The sequence below is a fragment of the Gracilinanus agilis genome, chromosome 1 (genome assembly GCF_016433145.1).
Source record: "Gracilinanus agilis isolate LMUSP501 chromosome 1, AgileGrace, whole genome shotgun sequence".
Taxonomy (NCBI): Eukaryota; Metazoa; Chordata; class Mammalia; order Didelphimorphia; family Didelphidae; genus Gracilinanus; species Gracilinanus agilis.
In genome coordinates, this window is record NC_058130.1 from 135,703,996 (window position 1) to 135,719,773 (window position 15,778).

Consider the following 15,778-nt stretch of genomic DNA (forward strand, 5'->3'; position numbering starts at 1 on the left):
TCTCTCATTGAGATATTTCATGTTTCCTTCTATTTTTTCAGCCTTTTGGCTTTGTTTTATTTGTTCTTGTTGTCTTGAGAGATCATTAGTTTCTACTTGCTCAATTCTAGCCTTTAGGGATTGATTTTCGGCCATAATCTTCTGGTAATCGGCCATAATCTTTTGGTTTTCGGCCATAATCTTCTTGTTTTCGGCCATAATCTTCTGGTATTCCTTTTCAATCTGGTCATTTCTTGTGTTCAATTTGCTTATCAGTTCATTTGGTTTCTGAGCCTCGCTTTCCAGTTGCAAGATTCTACCTTTTAAGCTGTTATTTTCTTGCCAGATCTCTTCCATTTTCCTCAAAATCTCAGATTTGAACTCTTCCATAGGTTGTGAGGAGTTTTCCTTGTTTGGGGAGGGTCTGGATGGTTGTTTGTTCTCCTCCTCTGTTTGCTCGGTTGTCTGGATTTTCTCTGTGTAGAAGCTGTCGAGTGTTAAAGACTTCTTTTTTTTGTTATTATTCTTTCTCTTCTGAATTTCCTGTAACTGGTTAGCCATCATTAGCCCAGCAGCTTCTCAGGTTTATCCTCGCTCTCAGTGTCTGTCTGAGATCTATTGGCTCCTGAGGACTGAGTTCTAGTTTTTTCCAAGGTCAAGCCCCCTGGTGGATTCCCTTGCTTGAACCTCTGCAGGAGGTTTCTTTACAAGTCTCAGGGAGCTACTTCCACAGTCGTATACCCGTCTGCACTGGTTCCCCACTTAGGCTTTAGTTCCTGGTTGTGTTTGCCTCCACCCACGCCTCTGCTCAGCCAGCACCCACGCCTCTGCTCAGCCGGCACCCAAGCCTCTGCTCAGCCGGCACCCACGCCTCTGCTCAGCCGGCGCTCCGCTCCCAGCGTCCGCTCCCGCGCACGCGTGCGCTCAGATTTCGCGTGCGTTCTTGACTTATTGGGGTCCTAAGTCTTGCTGCTCTCAGGAACAGGTCCCGGAGCTGCTGATGACTCGATGGGTGCCCCAAACTTGCTCTATTTCTTTTTAGCTGGGTTCAGAGCTATAGGTGAGTGTGGAGGGGGTGGGGGTGGGGCGGTTGCTCAGCTCCCGCTTGAGTGAGAGCCCTTTTTAGCTTGGAAATGTCTCGATTCCACGTACCTTCCACGCTGTGCCCTGTTGTGGGGTTCCTCCGTTCGTCTGGACTTGTTTTTATGTCCCCTTGAGGAGTTTTGTGTGTTTCGGTCAGGAGAGGTTTAGAGCTGCTTCTTACTCTGCCGCCATCTTAACCCAGAAGCTCCCTACAATCTATTCTTAATTAATCTAATTACATTTACATTACAATTTTCATTACACAGGACAACTAGCATAATGAGAATTTATGTGGCCTGCATTGTGGAAGTCTTCATCTAGCTGTGATAAGTACCAGATTGCCTTTGGAATTATGCCCAAAGGGCTTTAAAAGACTGTCATATGTATGATCCTGTCATACCACTGCTGTGTTTATACCCCAAAGAGATAATAGGGAAAAAGATTTGTACAAAAATATTTATAGCCGCACTCTTTGTGGTGGCAAAAAAATTGGAAAACAAAGGGATGCCCTTCTATTGGGGAATGGCTGAACAAATTGTGGTATCTGTTGATGATGGAATACTATTGTGCTAAAAGGAATAATGAACTGGAGGAATTCCATGTGAACTGGAATGACCTCCAGGAATTGATGCAGAGTGAAAGGAGCAGAACCAGGAGAACTTTATACACAGAGATGGATTCACTGTGACACAATTGAATGTAATGGACTTCTTTACTAGCAGCAATGCAACGATCCAAGACATTTCTGAGGAACTTATGAGAAAGAACTCTATCCATATCCAGAGAAAGAACTGTGAGAGTAGGAACACAGAAGAAAAACAACTGCTTGATCACGTGGTTCAATGGGGATATGACTGGGGAAGTAGACCCTAAGTGATCCCTAGTGCAAATATCAATAATATGGAAATAGATCTTGATCAATGACACATGTAAACCCAGTGGAATTATGTGTTGGCTATGGGAGTGGAAGAGGAAGAAGGAGAGGGAAAGAATATGAATTATGTAACCATGGAAAAATTCTCTTAATTAATCAATTAAATAAAATTTAAAAAAAAGAACCAAATTGCCCAATATGCTCCTTCTTCCCAAATGCTTGTGGAAAATGCTAGCTTACCTAGAATTTTTTAATAGACACATTACTCTCTATTCATTTTTCTGATATTCTGCTATCTTTAGAACTAGTCTACTCTGGATAGTAGCCTACAGAAGGAGGATCTTTTGGGTCACTTATTCTTATGTGATAGCAATTAGATGTTTATCACTCATGCATTTTTCTTACCATTATAATCACAAGCTTTTTTACTATCCTTATGATAGGGAGTCTCATAAGCGTATGGGTGATGGAATGGTCTTCCTCTTTAGAGTTCAAGAAAGCTAAATGTCTTATAAGGGACAAACTGATAAAATCTAATGTTGTATCAAATAATATATAAAATAATATGTTAAATGAAAATGCATATAAAAGATTATTTTAAGATCCCAATGGACATTATAAAGATAATAAGATGTAGATTTCTAAAACATTTTCTTCTATCTCTAATTAAATTTCAAGTTCATCCTAGAAAATCATAGGAAACATACATAAATATGACTAGAATAATATGAACTTAAGTTAAATTCCAGTACTAAAAGAAATGGAAGCAAAACTAGAATTATCCTTTTCTTATTACTTTCTAGTAATCTTTGTTAAAACACACATGCCCAGGGGTGCAATTAAAATGGACTCAGAGAACTAGCATGAATTAACTTAAAAAGGAGCTGCCTCACTTCACCTTAATCTTTAAAGACAGGAATGAATAGCCTTAAATTGCCAAGAAATGTCATTTACTCTCACTTCTCCACCCCCAAGTGTTTATTCTCACTCTCATAGCTATATGGAGCATTGACAGTAAAACTCACTGTGTCTAGAAAGTCAAATTTCCTGGCTGACTGATAAGAATACAAAGCACCCTTCCTTAAATTCCTCCTATGATTTTTTTTCTTTTTTCTTCAGGGAACTGTCAAACAGCTGCTAATGTTTTCGGAGACAGAGGGAAATCCATGCTCTTTGGACGTCTGTGGGAATTTCCTGGTTGTAGGAACTGACTTGGCTCACTTTAAAAGTTTTGATCTTTCTCGAAGGTACTATTGATGCCCAAATAAGAGTTATATAGTGTTTGAACTTGGTTAAGAGATAGGAGAGGGGAAACTGGGAGATAAGCCAGGGCAGCTAGGTGCTGCAGTGGATAGAACACCAGGCCAGGAAGATATCTACCTGAATTCAAATGTGACACTTCTTAACTATGTGACCCAGGGTAAGTCACTTAACCCTCTTTGCCTCAATTTCCTCATCTTTAAATGAGCTAGAAAAGCAGCATCTTTGCCCTCTAAAAAAACCAAATGGCATTGCAAAGAGTTGCTAATAACAAGGAGACAGGAGAAAGAAAACCAGGAGATTAGATGGGAACAGATCTTTCAGTTTTGGGAACCACTTTTGACTTATAATTTTTAGCAATTACTTTAGCTTATGTTCTCAATCTTTTAACTTGTTTAACCGGAAGACTTTCCCAGAGAGCTGGTATGATGGAAAGGAAATAGTCTAGGACTGCTCTCTTGGGCAAGTCACTTAATTTTATTTGGATGTCAGTTTCCTGATCTAAAACAATAGTAGCTAGAATTTACTAGCACGTTAGGATTTTTGAAGTACTTTACAGCTGGCTCATTTGATCTGCATAACAACCCTGTGAGATCCTTGCTATTATTATCCACATTTTACAATATAGAAAAATAGAGCAGATTGTCCATGGTCACATAACCAGTGTGGCTCCAAGTTTAGCACTTCATCCACTGGCTTCCTAGCTGCCTTCATGGGACAGGTGGATTGAATGATCTCCTCTTCTAGCTCAACATGCTCCCTTTATACTTGGATTCTAGGCAATGTTTGTATGTTAGGCAGATGATTGGCTTTTTGTACTAACCATTCTAATTATCTCAGTAATAACAGAGCCACAGTCAGGAATTAAAAATCCATGATTGATCACAGCAGTAGATGGCACAGTACATTGAGTGCCAGGCCTGGAGCCTGGAGGACTTGGGTTCAAATGTGGTATCAGCTAGCTGTGTGAACCTGGACAAGTCTCTTAACCACAGTTGCCAAGCCCTTGCCCTTCTGTCTTAGAATTTGTACTAAGACAGAAGATAAGGGTTTAAAAAAGAAAAAGAAAAAAATCTATGACTGTGGACAGTCTTCTGACTCAACTACAGCTTCCAAATTTGTGTTATTGTTTACAAGACAGGACAAAGACAAAAAACTGGATCTATATAAATTTATCACTGTTGGAAAATTAAAGTGTAGATTTAATAGATCATAGGATTAGAACTAGAAAGGGTCTCAGAGATCAACTCCTTCCACTTGTCAGATAAGAAAATTGAAATCTAGGCAGTTTCAGTCACTTGCCTGAGGTCAGAGGAATACACAGAGGCAATTTTCAGATCCAGGTCCTTTGAATCTAGATCTAACATTGTTTCCACTACACCAGTGGTGTCAAATGCACAGCTCACAATCCTTCAGAGTGTAGCCTGACCCACATTAAAGTGTAATTGGGAAATAGCTAACAAAATAAATAAAAATACAATAAAATATAGATTAAATTATTTTAAAACTAAGTCAATATGCGGCTGTCAAGGATCCTTTTCAAGGATCAATGGCCCTTGTTTCTATTTGAGTTTGACATCACTGCCCTCCACCATTTTACCATTTTTATATATAAAACAGCATAGTAATATAGTTATTTCTTTAATTTTGCTTTCCATCTTTTCCATTCTTTTGTTTTTTCTAAAAACAAAACAAAAGATATATAATTGTGTATACGAATCTATAAATATCTAATATCTTATGTAATATCAGATTATCTGGATACTCATCATTTGTAATTTTAGAAATAGATATAGATATGGTTGTTAGGATGAGCATTGGTTTTTATGTCTGAGGTGTGGAGATATCCTTGTGGATAAAAAAACCAAAGAATGTTTTCAAGCCACATTTTAGGATAGGCATTACAATTTTAAACATAAACCCATACTGTCACCTGAGGTTGGTATGTTGGTGGGCACATAGCCAACACAACATTTGGAAATTGATTTACTGGATAAACTCCCAACCCCATGAAAAAAAGCCCCATTTTTTCCAGTTTAATAGCTATTTGTTCTGAAACCTAATATTTGGATATTTCATTGAGTCTAGGCTCTCATCATGAATACTCCTTCCTCTCTCTCATCATTTGCAGTTCTTATCTGTGGTCTCCCTTAAATCTTCCATAGAGTGTCAACCTAGCCTTACTGGGTGCCGCCTTCTAATAATGATAACAACTGATATTTATAAAGTCCTCTAAGATGGAAGAGTACTCATTTACACTTTTATTTAATCCTTAAAACAATTTTATGAGATTATGCTATAGATAACACATTCATTTTACAAATGAAGAAATGGAGGCTGAGAAAGTTTAAGTGACATGCCTAGAATAATTTCTATAATTTGCAACTGAGTTGAGATGTGAACTCAAGTCTTCCTGTCTCCAAACCCAGCACTCTGTCCACTATACCATGGTACCTCCAGATACATTGGCATTACAGGGACACCAATATAGGTTGCTCTGTGGTTATCTCTCACTTCTGCTGTAAAGTCAACTCATCTTTCTTTCCTTTTTTCCTTTCACCCTCTTTCTTTCTCTCTTTCTCTCTTTCCCTCTCTTCCTTCCCTCCCTCCCTTCCTTCTTTCTCTTCCTCCCTCCCTCCCTCCCTTTCTTTTTTCCTTCCTTCCCTCCTTCCCTCCTTCCTTCCCTCCTTCCCTCTTACCTTCTGTCTTACAATTGATACAAGTATCACTTTCAAGGCAGTAAATCAGTAAGGGCTATGCAAATGGTGGTTAAACGACTTGCCCAGGGTGACACAGCTAGAATGTGTCTGGGTTCAGATTCGAACCCAGGACCTCCTGACTCAAGACATAGCACTCTATCCACTAAGCAATCTAGCTGTCCCTCATCTTCTTTTTTGATTCTACATCTTTCTGATAATATCTTTTACACCACCCCTCTGTGCAGTTCTTGGTAACATGTGGCAGACTGTTCTAACCCATTATATACTTTTCCCATAACCTTTGAACAACCAACCTTCAGTTATTTTTTGTAGAAAAATGATATTTTATGAGATACAGCTATATAGGCACTCTGAAAGAACATTCTTTAAAAGGTGAGCATTTGATTCAAGAGGCAGCTGGGGACCATTAACATCATGGCACCATTTCCTAGAGGCAGCCCGTTCCCACTGCCTGTTCAGCTGTGGGCCTCATGACATTTCAGGATCTGTCTGAGATGCATGGATGAATGTACTGATGAGCTAGGCTTATACATCGTCTCTCTGCCTAGTGTCCTAATGTAGAATTGTGTCTATTCTTTATCCAGTGAGTTGAATTACCTGTCACTGATTTATGATTATTAGATACACATGATAGTAACAGTTGTGTTGAAGTAATTTTATTTGATTCCACAGAGAAGCCAAAGTGCATTGCAACTGCAAGAACCTGGCGGAGTTAATTCCAGGCATAGGGGGCATTTCCTCCATCAAATGTAACTCCAACGGTAACAAAATCAGCATCCTCCTTCACAAGGTGAGGTCTGAGGCCACAGTGGATTCAGTGCAGATAGAGATCCCTGAGGAAGAGACCTAAGGACACAGACCCACTTTTTTTTTTTTTTTACCTTTTCTCTACCTCTTATGTTCTTGTTTGTTTCAATATAACTTTCATCTCCTTTCCTTTCTGCCCCTTCTTATGTGTCCTCTTTACATCTTGTTTTCTCCCAAAACTTCTCTCTTCCATTTGTAGCCTTTTCCTTTCACTTCCTGTGCCTTCAACATTCTTCTCAGTTTCTAGCCTCTCGCTTCTCTCCCCTCCTCCATTCTCTCCATTCTTCCTCTGTAGCACATTTTTTCCATGACCTTGGTCCCCCCTCTTTCAGAATTGATTGCTCAGCTCCCTCTAAATGGTGTCATCTGTAGCACAGACCTCTTCTGTGTTTACTTGGTTTGGTCCAGCTCTTTTAATCCCCATTTATTCCACTTCCTTTTCTATTTCCCAATGTAACAGAATAATGTAATATTAGAGAAAAATGTGGTAGTGTCTCCTCTTTCTTTGATGGTGAAAGTTTTGTTTTAGAATTCAATAAGTGTGTCAGTACACTCACTGCTTTATGACTCCATTCATCATCCCTGTGAATTTGAAAACCAGAACCAAAACTTCCCAAGTCATCAATGATTGGAATGTTTTATCTCTCCCAATTAGAATTGGGCTTCTTAAAGGCAGGGACTTTTATATTTGTATACTTCAAACATGGTAAGTACTTCAGACAAGGAATTAAGGCAAATAGGGTTAAATGGCTTCCACAGGGTGACTTTTATATTTGTATGCTTCAAACATGGTAAGTACTTGTTAATTCAAAAGAAAAAAAATCTTTACAGATTTTTTCTACCATTCATTTCTTTATAGTCTTCTTTCCAGTTTCATCTTTTAAATGCCCTCAAAGAAGACTTTGCTTTGTTGAGGCCCACACCAAACTTTCTTTCTCAAAACTTTCTTTTTTCCAATACTGATTTTGACTTTTAGAAGGCAATATTATTCATAATCTTCCACTGATATCCTTCAGTAGATCTTACAAATTGTATATTAAACCAACCTTTCCTTTGCCTGCCCTATGTCTCTGCTTAGCTTAGAGCTCAAATGTTTCCTAGTTGAGGAGGGCTCAAGCTCTTTTTGTATTGGTTGAATTTCTTTGAGAAATTATTATGAATCTAAGTCAATGTCTATTCTTCCATTCATTTCCTGTTTTTAGTTTTGATTTGTTTAAATAGTTGGAAGCCAGTTCATTAAAAAGATGTCAGTGTGGTTGTTTTCAGCATATCTTTTTCACCTCACAAACAAAATACATGAAATGTACCAGAATCTGTGGTAAATAAGGATATAGCAAGAAAAAAAGATGGGAACTACTCCTCTTTATGTAATGTCTTCAGATAGAATAATGTCAAACTACTTGACATTCCCTCTCATCCTAATAACCCCCAGATTACATTTTAATTGACCAAAATCCATGAGGCCAATTTCAAGGTTTTGCTGAAGTAGTTCCTCTCTGTTCAGTTGCTTTAGTTATTTATGACTGACTCTTTGTGACCCTATTTACGGTTTTCATGGCAGAGATTCTAGAGTAGTTTGTCATTTTCTTCTCCAGCTTATTTTATAGATGAGGAACTAAGGCAAACAGGGTTAAATGGCTTCCACAGGGTGACAGAGATAGTAAGTGTCTTTACATAAAGTAGCAGTTCAGTAGCAGAAAAGAAAGGGACTATAACTTTAGTAAGGGTAAAAGGAACATGGCAGTAAACAATGGTTAAGTGGAAAGGAGATTCAATATAGGGGAAAAGGAAGCTATAAGCTGAGGTGTATTCTTCTCCCCATAACAGAAACCCAGAAAGCATTCACACCTCAGCCCCAACTCAAGAAAGCTAAGAGACCAGCTACCCCTGAGAGTATGGACAGGAGAATACATAAACCATGACAGTGAAAGAATAAGGGACTAAATAGTGAGATTGACTGATATAAAGTACCACAAATAGAAGAGAAGGAGGAGGCAGGGAGACTCCAAAAGATAAACTTGGTATAATCTTTGCTTCCAAGCAGATAAACCAATAGTGAGAGTCATAATATAGAAGGGAAAATGAGCAAGCATTCTAGAAAAGATCATAACATAATTAATAAAAATTATATTTTAAAAAGAAAAAAGAAATTCCCAGGGAAAAAATGAACTAGAAAATATACTCTGTTTATTTCCCAGAGACCACAGAACAATGGTGAATTCTGGAATGATTTAAAAGAGAAATTTTAGAAGAAGATAAAAACAAGTAAAAAATCAGTAGATAACTTAGAACACAAAATGGAGAATCTCTCTAAGATAGCTAGGGCTGAAACAGATTTGGAACTCAGAAATGTATTGGTGCAAGAAAATTTGGCAAGACAAAAGCAAAAGACTCAAATCTAGCCTTTGATATTTTCTAGCTTGTGTGACCTTGAGCAAATCATTTAATCTCCATTGCTTAGCCCTTACCACTCTTCTGCCTTGGAACCAATACTCACTATTGATTCTGAGAAGGAAATTTAAAAAAAATCAGCAGCTTTGGAAGAACAGAGGAACAAATCATCATGACTGACTTTGAAGACTAGATGTACAGGGAGAGTTTAAACATCATCTGTCTCCCAGAAAATTATGAAATTTTAACTACCACTTTGGAGAAAATAATATAAGAAAATTGTCTAGAAGTTTAAAAAACAGAAAGCAAAGTGCTAATGGATAGAATCCCCAGATCATTGGAAAAGAGAAACCTCTGAGACACATAGTGGTTAAATTTCAGTTTCAGTGCCAAACAACAGTTTTAGAGATAACCAAGTGGCACAGTATTTATAATGTTAAGTTTGGAAGCAAGACAATCTTAATTCAATTCTTTCTCAGATACTTAGTAGCTGTCACTTAGGCAAGTTACTTTGCCTTCCTTAATTTTATCATCTATAAAATAGGAATGATAATAACACCTACACTGGTAGGTGTTATTGACTAGTTGTGAAGATCAAATGAGTTTACATATCCGTATCTATATCTATATAATGCTATATAAATACTACATCTTATGAATAAACTACCAAGTCCTTTAGTTATGAAGGAACATCAAGACTAATATCCTAGTTCTACTCAACTATATGATGTCAAACCAGAGCTTATAATTTGCTCTTCTGAAAAATTAAAGGAAATCAGGATGACCCCTCCCTGCAAATAACATTCTGTAAAACTGAACCTAGTAATCAGTGAAAAAATACCCCTTCAACAAAGGAGAGGCATTTAAGTCATTCATCCAAAATATTACAAAGGTAAGCAGAACATTTGACTTAGTATAACCAGGGAAACACAAGAAGATCATGTTAACCAGACTAAGCTAGGAATTTTGTTCTCACCCTTCCAGAATAAGTTGAGGCTATTAAAGCAAGAACAAGGAAGAATCATCAAAAGACACAAAGGATGTAATAAGCTAAAGATTTAGGGGAACCTGGAGAGGCAATGAAAGGAGAAAAGTAAGAATTCATATTTATATGAATGCATGTTCCATGAGCTAAAATCTAAATCCCCCTTAAATGAACCAATTTTTAAAAAACATTTTTATGGAAGGTGATAACAAGAGAAAAGTCACTCATATGGAATGTGGAGAGGCAAAACAATAAAGGAGAGGTAGGATGAAAAGAAGAAAAGGGGATAGAATTTCTTCATTCTTTCACTGAGTATAGAGAGCTTTGGGAGAGCATAGTAAAATAAATGGAAAAGAGGGATAAAGGCTGGAAGAAATGAATGGACTGGCCGTTCGTAGAACAAGGAATGATACAGCACCACTGAAGCATGTTCTCACAGAATGGAGTGACAGGAGTTCCATACCAGGTTTTGTTTTGGGTATATGGGAAGCTCAAGAAATCACCTTCTCTAAGGAAAGATCATGCTTTTCATAGTTGCCTCCTCCCAAGAAGCTTCCAGAGCCAGCCAATTTCAGAACTACCTTAGGAGAGCCTATTGTTAAATTTTTCAGTGTGAGCTTTCTCACCTTGGAAGCTCTCAAAGTTGCAAATCAGGGCTTGATTTGGTTGTTATTGATTGTCTGGTCTTAAGAAAGTGATGGAGAAAATGTTAATAATGTAGATTAAACTCAAAAGTCTGTCCTACTAATATTTTCCCTCTGAAGAACCAGTTGTCTAACACTTACCCACACTCCCATGATCCTTTTCCCCAGGAAGAGGTGCATATGGGCCTCTGGTAGTGGTCAGCATCTGAGCAGTAAGGGAATGTAGATGCAAAAATTGGTTTTCTGGCCATAGGAGAGGTGAATGGTGATGGTAAAGGGAGAAGGCTTCATAACTCAGTACACAAAACAACAAATCTCAATAAAACTATCTCCTTTTTAAACGGATATTTATAGGAAGGAGGTATCTTACTAGAAACCCCTCATTGAAACAGATTAAATTAAGCCACACCCACAAACAGTAATGGATTTGGATACAGTTTTTCCTGACATAGGCCAGTTCTCTCTCTACTCCACCATGTGGTTTCTCTTAATGAATGATTAATGAGTACTGTTTGAAAAGATAATGAATTATGCCTCCTCTGACTGTACTTGCAGAGTAGGACCCCATGGATAGGGAATGTTATTACATGATCTGATTCAATAACTACATTTTGGAATTTTTCTTAACTATTTTTCTTTGTTACAGGGAAGGGGTATGTATATCAGGAAGTATCTATGCTCTAAAAACAAATGGTAACAGAAAAACTTATTTTTTTGTACTATTATTAAGTTGGAATTGCTTTAACTAGAAACCATAGGTGGTGGTTGTTATTTTTTCATATATTTTGACATTCTGTTTGCTTTATGCTCTTTTGAGCAGCTGTTACAATAATTAGTTAACTTGGATGTGACTCCTGCATTCACATTGTCTTCTCCCATTCCAGTAGTTTGTGTTTTTGGCTGTGCTTGGGCCCTCCTCATCATTTACTGTGAGACTTCTGTGCACTCATAGAGTCTTTGACCTTCCCTGCCTTCCCCCTGCTTTTTTTAGCCATTGAACCATATTTTATAACATTTAAAAAGCTATTTAATTAGATGAATATTAAAAAACTATTCTCCCATGTGTCCATTGTTATGTTAAAGTTTCTGGATCTCAGAATATGTATTGAATTAACAGAGATTTTTTAAAACCTTTAATAGAATTTCTCTACTTCATTTGCAACAGATGTTGGAGTATAAGCTGCAATTATTTTTATGGTAATATTTTTACACATGTTTATTATGAAAACTGCAATATAAATTAACCAAATACCTCATGAAATGGTGCTTCTTGTTACCACAGGATATACAGTAAAGCCAATTCCATTACCTCTTTTATTTATTTGTCTTTCCTAGGAGAACCTATGAACCATTTGTCCATTTGTCTATAACTTCCTTTTTTCTTCTAGTTTTCTTTTTAGTGGGAATGCCCAGATTCTTATAATTCATTTCTTCCAGTGGTATGTCAACTCTTTTATAAACATATCACACTTACCAAACAGCTAAGTGCTTTTGATAGTCTAAAACAGGGTTTCTTAACCCAAACTTGGGTTTTTTCCTAATAGTTCGCTGTATCTCAGTATAATTAGTTTCTTTGTCATACTGAATATTTTATTTTTTACATTTAAAAACATTGGTCTGAGAGGAGATTCTTAGAGTCCATGACAGAGAATGATTAAGCACCCAAATTCTAAAAACATGTGGTTCTTTTTTCTTTTTTTATCCTTACTGTACGTCTTAGAATCAGTAGTGTGTATTGATTTCAAGGCAGAAGAATGGTAGGGGCTAGGCAGTGGGGTTAAGTGACTTCCCCAGAATTACACAGCCAGGAAGTGTCTACAGCCAAATTTAAACCCAGGACATCTTGTCTCTAGGCCTGGTTCTCCATTCATTGAGCCCAAAGGATGTGATTCTTAGTGCTCTGCCCCTGTCAGAAACAGATTGCCACACAGATCTAAGGGTTTGTATTCTATAGGTAGTCACATACAAATGTGTCAACTACGAAATGGACATCCTAGGGGTGATGGTGATAGCTAGATTGGTTCTTGAAAAGCAGTCTGTAGCTATACCTTCTTCAGAGGTAGAATCTTTCTAGCAAGGTAGAACCTGTGAAAGCTTGGACTGTGTTGACTTAGCCTCTAGAAACCCAGGGTCACTCGCACACCACAATGGGCCACTGGAATAGGACTTGGGTATGGGGAGTTGTGATACCTTCAAGAATCAGAGAATATATTTTTAAAATATCTATTTATCTCTGGTTTTCACTATAATTTTGCTTTTCTTGGGTTACGTAACCCAAGGACTTCATCTGGTTATGTTTGATTATATTGTTTTTCACAAATGTGTCTGATATACTTTTGTACACAAACTAGTTATTCAGATGTCATTTGAGGATAGAAGTAAGAAATAAGTACTCACACATACAAAGGGCAGGAATATAATAAAGAAATATGTGATGAATAAAAAAAGAACTATGAGAAGTAATAGACACAGTGATAGAGACAAAGTAAGTAAAACAGAGGAGACAATAGTGGAAGAAATGGAAAGATGCCAAAGAACTGGAACTTACGAAAGAGGTGAGAGAGAACATGCATGGATATTCAACTAGGATTAAAGAATTCCCAATTGTCATAGCTCTTGAGCCCTGAGGAAAAAATATCTCTGGCAGTGCTGAATCGAAAACCATATTCTTTTCTTTGTCTCTTTGATTCTAACCACTTCCACTGGGACAACATCCCAAATAAGTTGTGAACAGTTTTGAGCTAATTTGGCATTCAGAAATCTTCAGAATCAGTTTTCTCATTCCTTGTAAGCCACGATCAGTTATAAAAAATAATAATTTAATGACTATAAAGAGTAGTTTAAGTCTAAAAAAGTGAAAGACCAACAGATATATCTGCATACTGCTCCTTGAAAGTCCTGAGAAGGCAATGAAACAGATCAATGTAAAATGCTCAACCCTCAGACCCAATTTCCTTCTAATCTGCAGCACAAGGTCCTAGGATAAATCCACCTGAGTGATAGAATCAGTATATAGAGTATTTGTTTTTCCTGTTTTTTGTTTTCTCAACAGCCTGACAATAGTCTTGATTCCAAAATATGCTTCTATGATGTTGAAATGGACACGGCCACTGTCTTTGACTTCAAGACTGGACAAGCTGATGGAAAAGAGACCTTCTCCTTCATAGGGGAGGAGAATAAAAAGTAAGAAATCTTGGTTTGTGTTATTTAATTGAATTGTTTAGTTTTTAGAATATTGTATTCTACCATTTTCTAACTTATAGGCAGCATGTATTATTTAAGATTTTTTTTTTCAATTCTGTAGAGAGATAGGCATTAGTTATGTGTCTGCTAAACTCCTACAGATATAACCAACTAGAGCCCAGTACCAGCAGGGCTATCTCCTCCCTTGTTCTGGACTACATGCTTCTTCTAATGTAGCTTATGATTACAGCTAATACAACTAGGTGGTACAGTGGATTGCACCGTGGGTCTAGAGTCAGGAAGACCTAAGTTCAAATCCAGTCTTAGACATGAACATAATGTGTTACCCTGGAAGAGTCACTTAACTTCTGTTTGTCTTAGTTTCCTCAACTGTAAAATAGAGATCATAGTAGTACTTCTTATAGTAGTTATTAGGATCAAAAGAGATAATATTAGTAAAGCACTAAGAATACACAGTAGGTTCTATATAAGTGACAAAAATTATAATATCATCATTATTATCTTGTCTATAACCTTTTTGACTCATGTTTTCAGGCAACCAAAACCCCCAGGTCTTTTTTATACAAACTAACCTTGTTTCCCCTTGAACCCTGAACATATATACTTGATTTTTTGATGTAGAACTTTACATTAGTAGAACTTTACATTACTTTACATTTACAAAGTAGAACTTTACATTAATCCCTATTAAATTCCACTTGATTACATTTTTCACCCGAAAGCTTTATAGCCTTTTTTTTTAACATTTATTAATAATCATTTTTAACATGGTTACATGATTCATGCTCCTACTTTCCCCTTCAACCCCCGCTCTCCCCCCACCCATGGCCGACGCACATTTCCACTGGTTTTGTCATGTGTCCTTGATCAAGACCTATTTCCAAATTGTTGGTGGTTGCATTGTTGTGGTAGTTTCGAGTCCACATGCGTTCAAGCAGTTGTTTTTCTTATATGTTTTCTCTCCTGCAGTCCTTCCTCTGAATGTAGGTAGCATTCTTTACCATAAATCCCTCAGAGCTGTCCTGGGTAATTGTATTGCTGCTGGTACAGAAGCCCATTACATTAGATTTTACCATAGTATATCAGTCTCTGTGTACAATGTTCTTCTGGCTCTGCTCCTTTCGCTCTGCATCAGTTCCCGGAGGTCTCTCCAGTTCGCCTGGAACTCGTCCAGTTTATTATTCCTTTTAGCACAATAGTATTCCATCACCCGAATATACCACAGTTTGTTCAGCCATTCCCCAATTGAAGGACATACCCTCCTTTTCCAGTTTGTTGCCACCACAAAAAGTGCAGCTATAAATATTTTCGTACAAGTCTGTTTATCTATGATCTCTTTGGGGTACAAACCCAACAATGGTATGGCTGGATCAAAGGGCAGGCATTCTTTTATAGCCCTTTGAGCATGATTCCAAATTGCCAGCCAGAATGGTTGGATCAGTTCACAGCTCCACCAGCAATGCATTAATGTCCCAATTTTGCCACATCCCCTCCAACATTCATTACTCTCCCCTTCTTTCATTTTAGCCAATCTGCTAGGTGTGAGGTGATACCTCAGAGTTGTTTTGATTTGCATTTCTCTAATTATTAGAGATTTGGAACACTTTCTCATGTACTTATTGATACTTTTGATTTCTTTACCTGAAAATTGCCTATTCATGTCTCTTGCCCATTTATCAATTGGGAAATGGCTTGATTTTTTGTACAATTGCTTTAACTCCTTGTATATTTGAGTAATTAGACCCCTGTCAGAGTTTTTCGTTATAAAGATTTTTTCCCAATTTGTTGTTTCCCTTCTGATTTTGACTACATTGTTTTTGTTTGTACAAAA

At 37.3% G+C, this 15,778-nt stretch overlaps 1 protein-coding gene across 1 annotated transcript in view; it reads left to right on the forward strand.

The window, feature by feature from the left end:
* Nucleotides 1–15,778, forward strand: part of IFT140 (intraflagellar transport 140) — a 204,100-nt gene that overhangs the window by 65,996 nt on the left and 122,326 nt on the right. Inside the window, exons 12-14 of the mRNA XM_044657419.1 lie at nucleotides 3,056–3,183; nucleotides 6,589–6,706; nucleotides 13,796–13,926. Of these exons, the coding sequence (XP_044513354.1) occupies nucleotides 3,056–3,183; nucleotides 6,589–6,706; nucleotides 13,796–13,926 (377 nt within the window). The remainder of the gene's footprint in view (nucleotides 1–3,055; nucleotides 3,184–6,588; nucleotides 6,707–13,795; nucleotides 13,927–15,778) is intronic.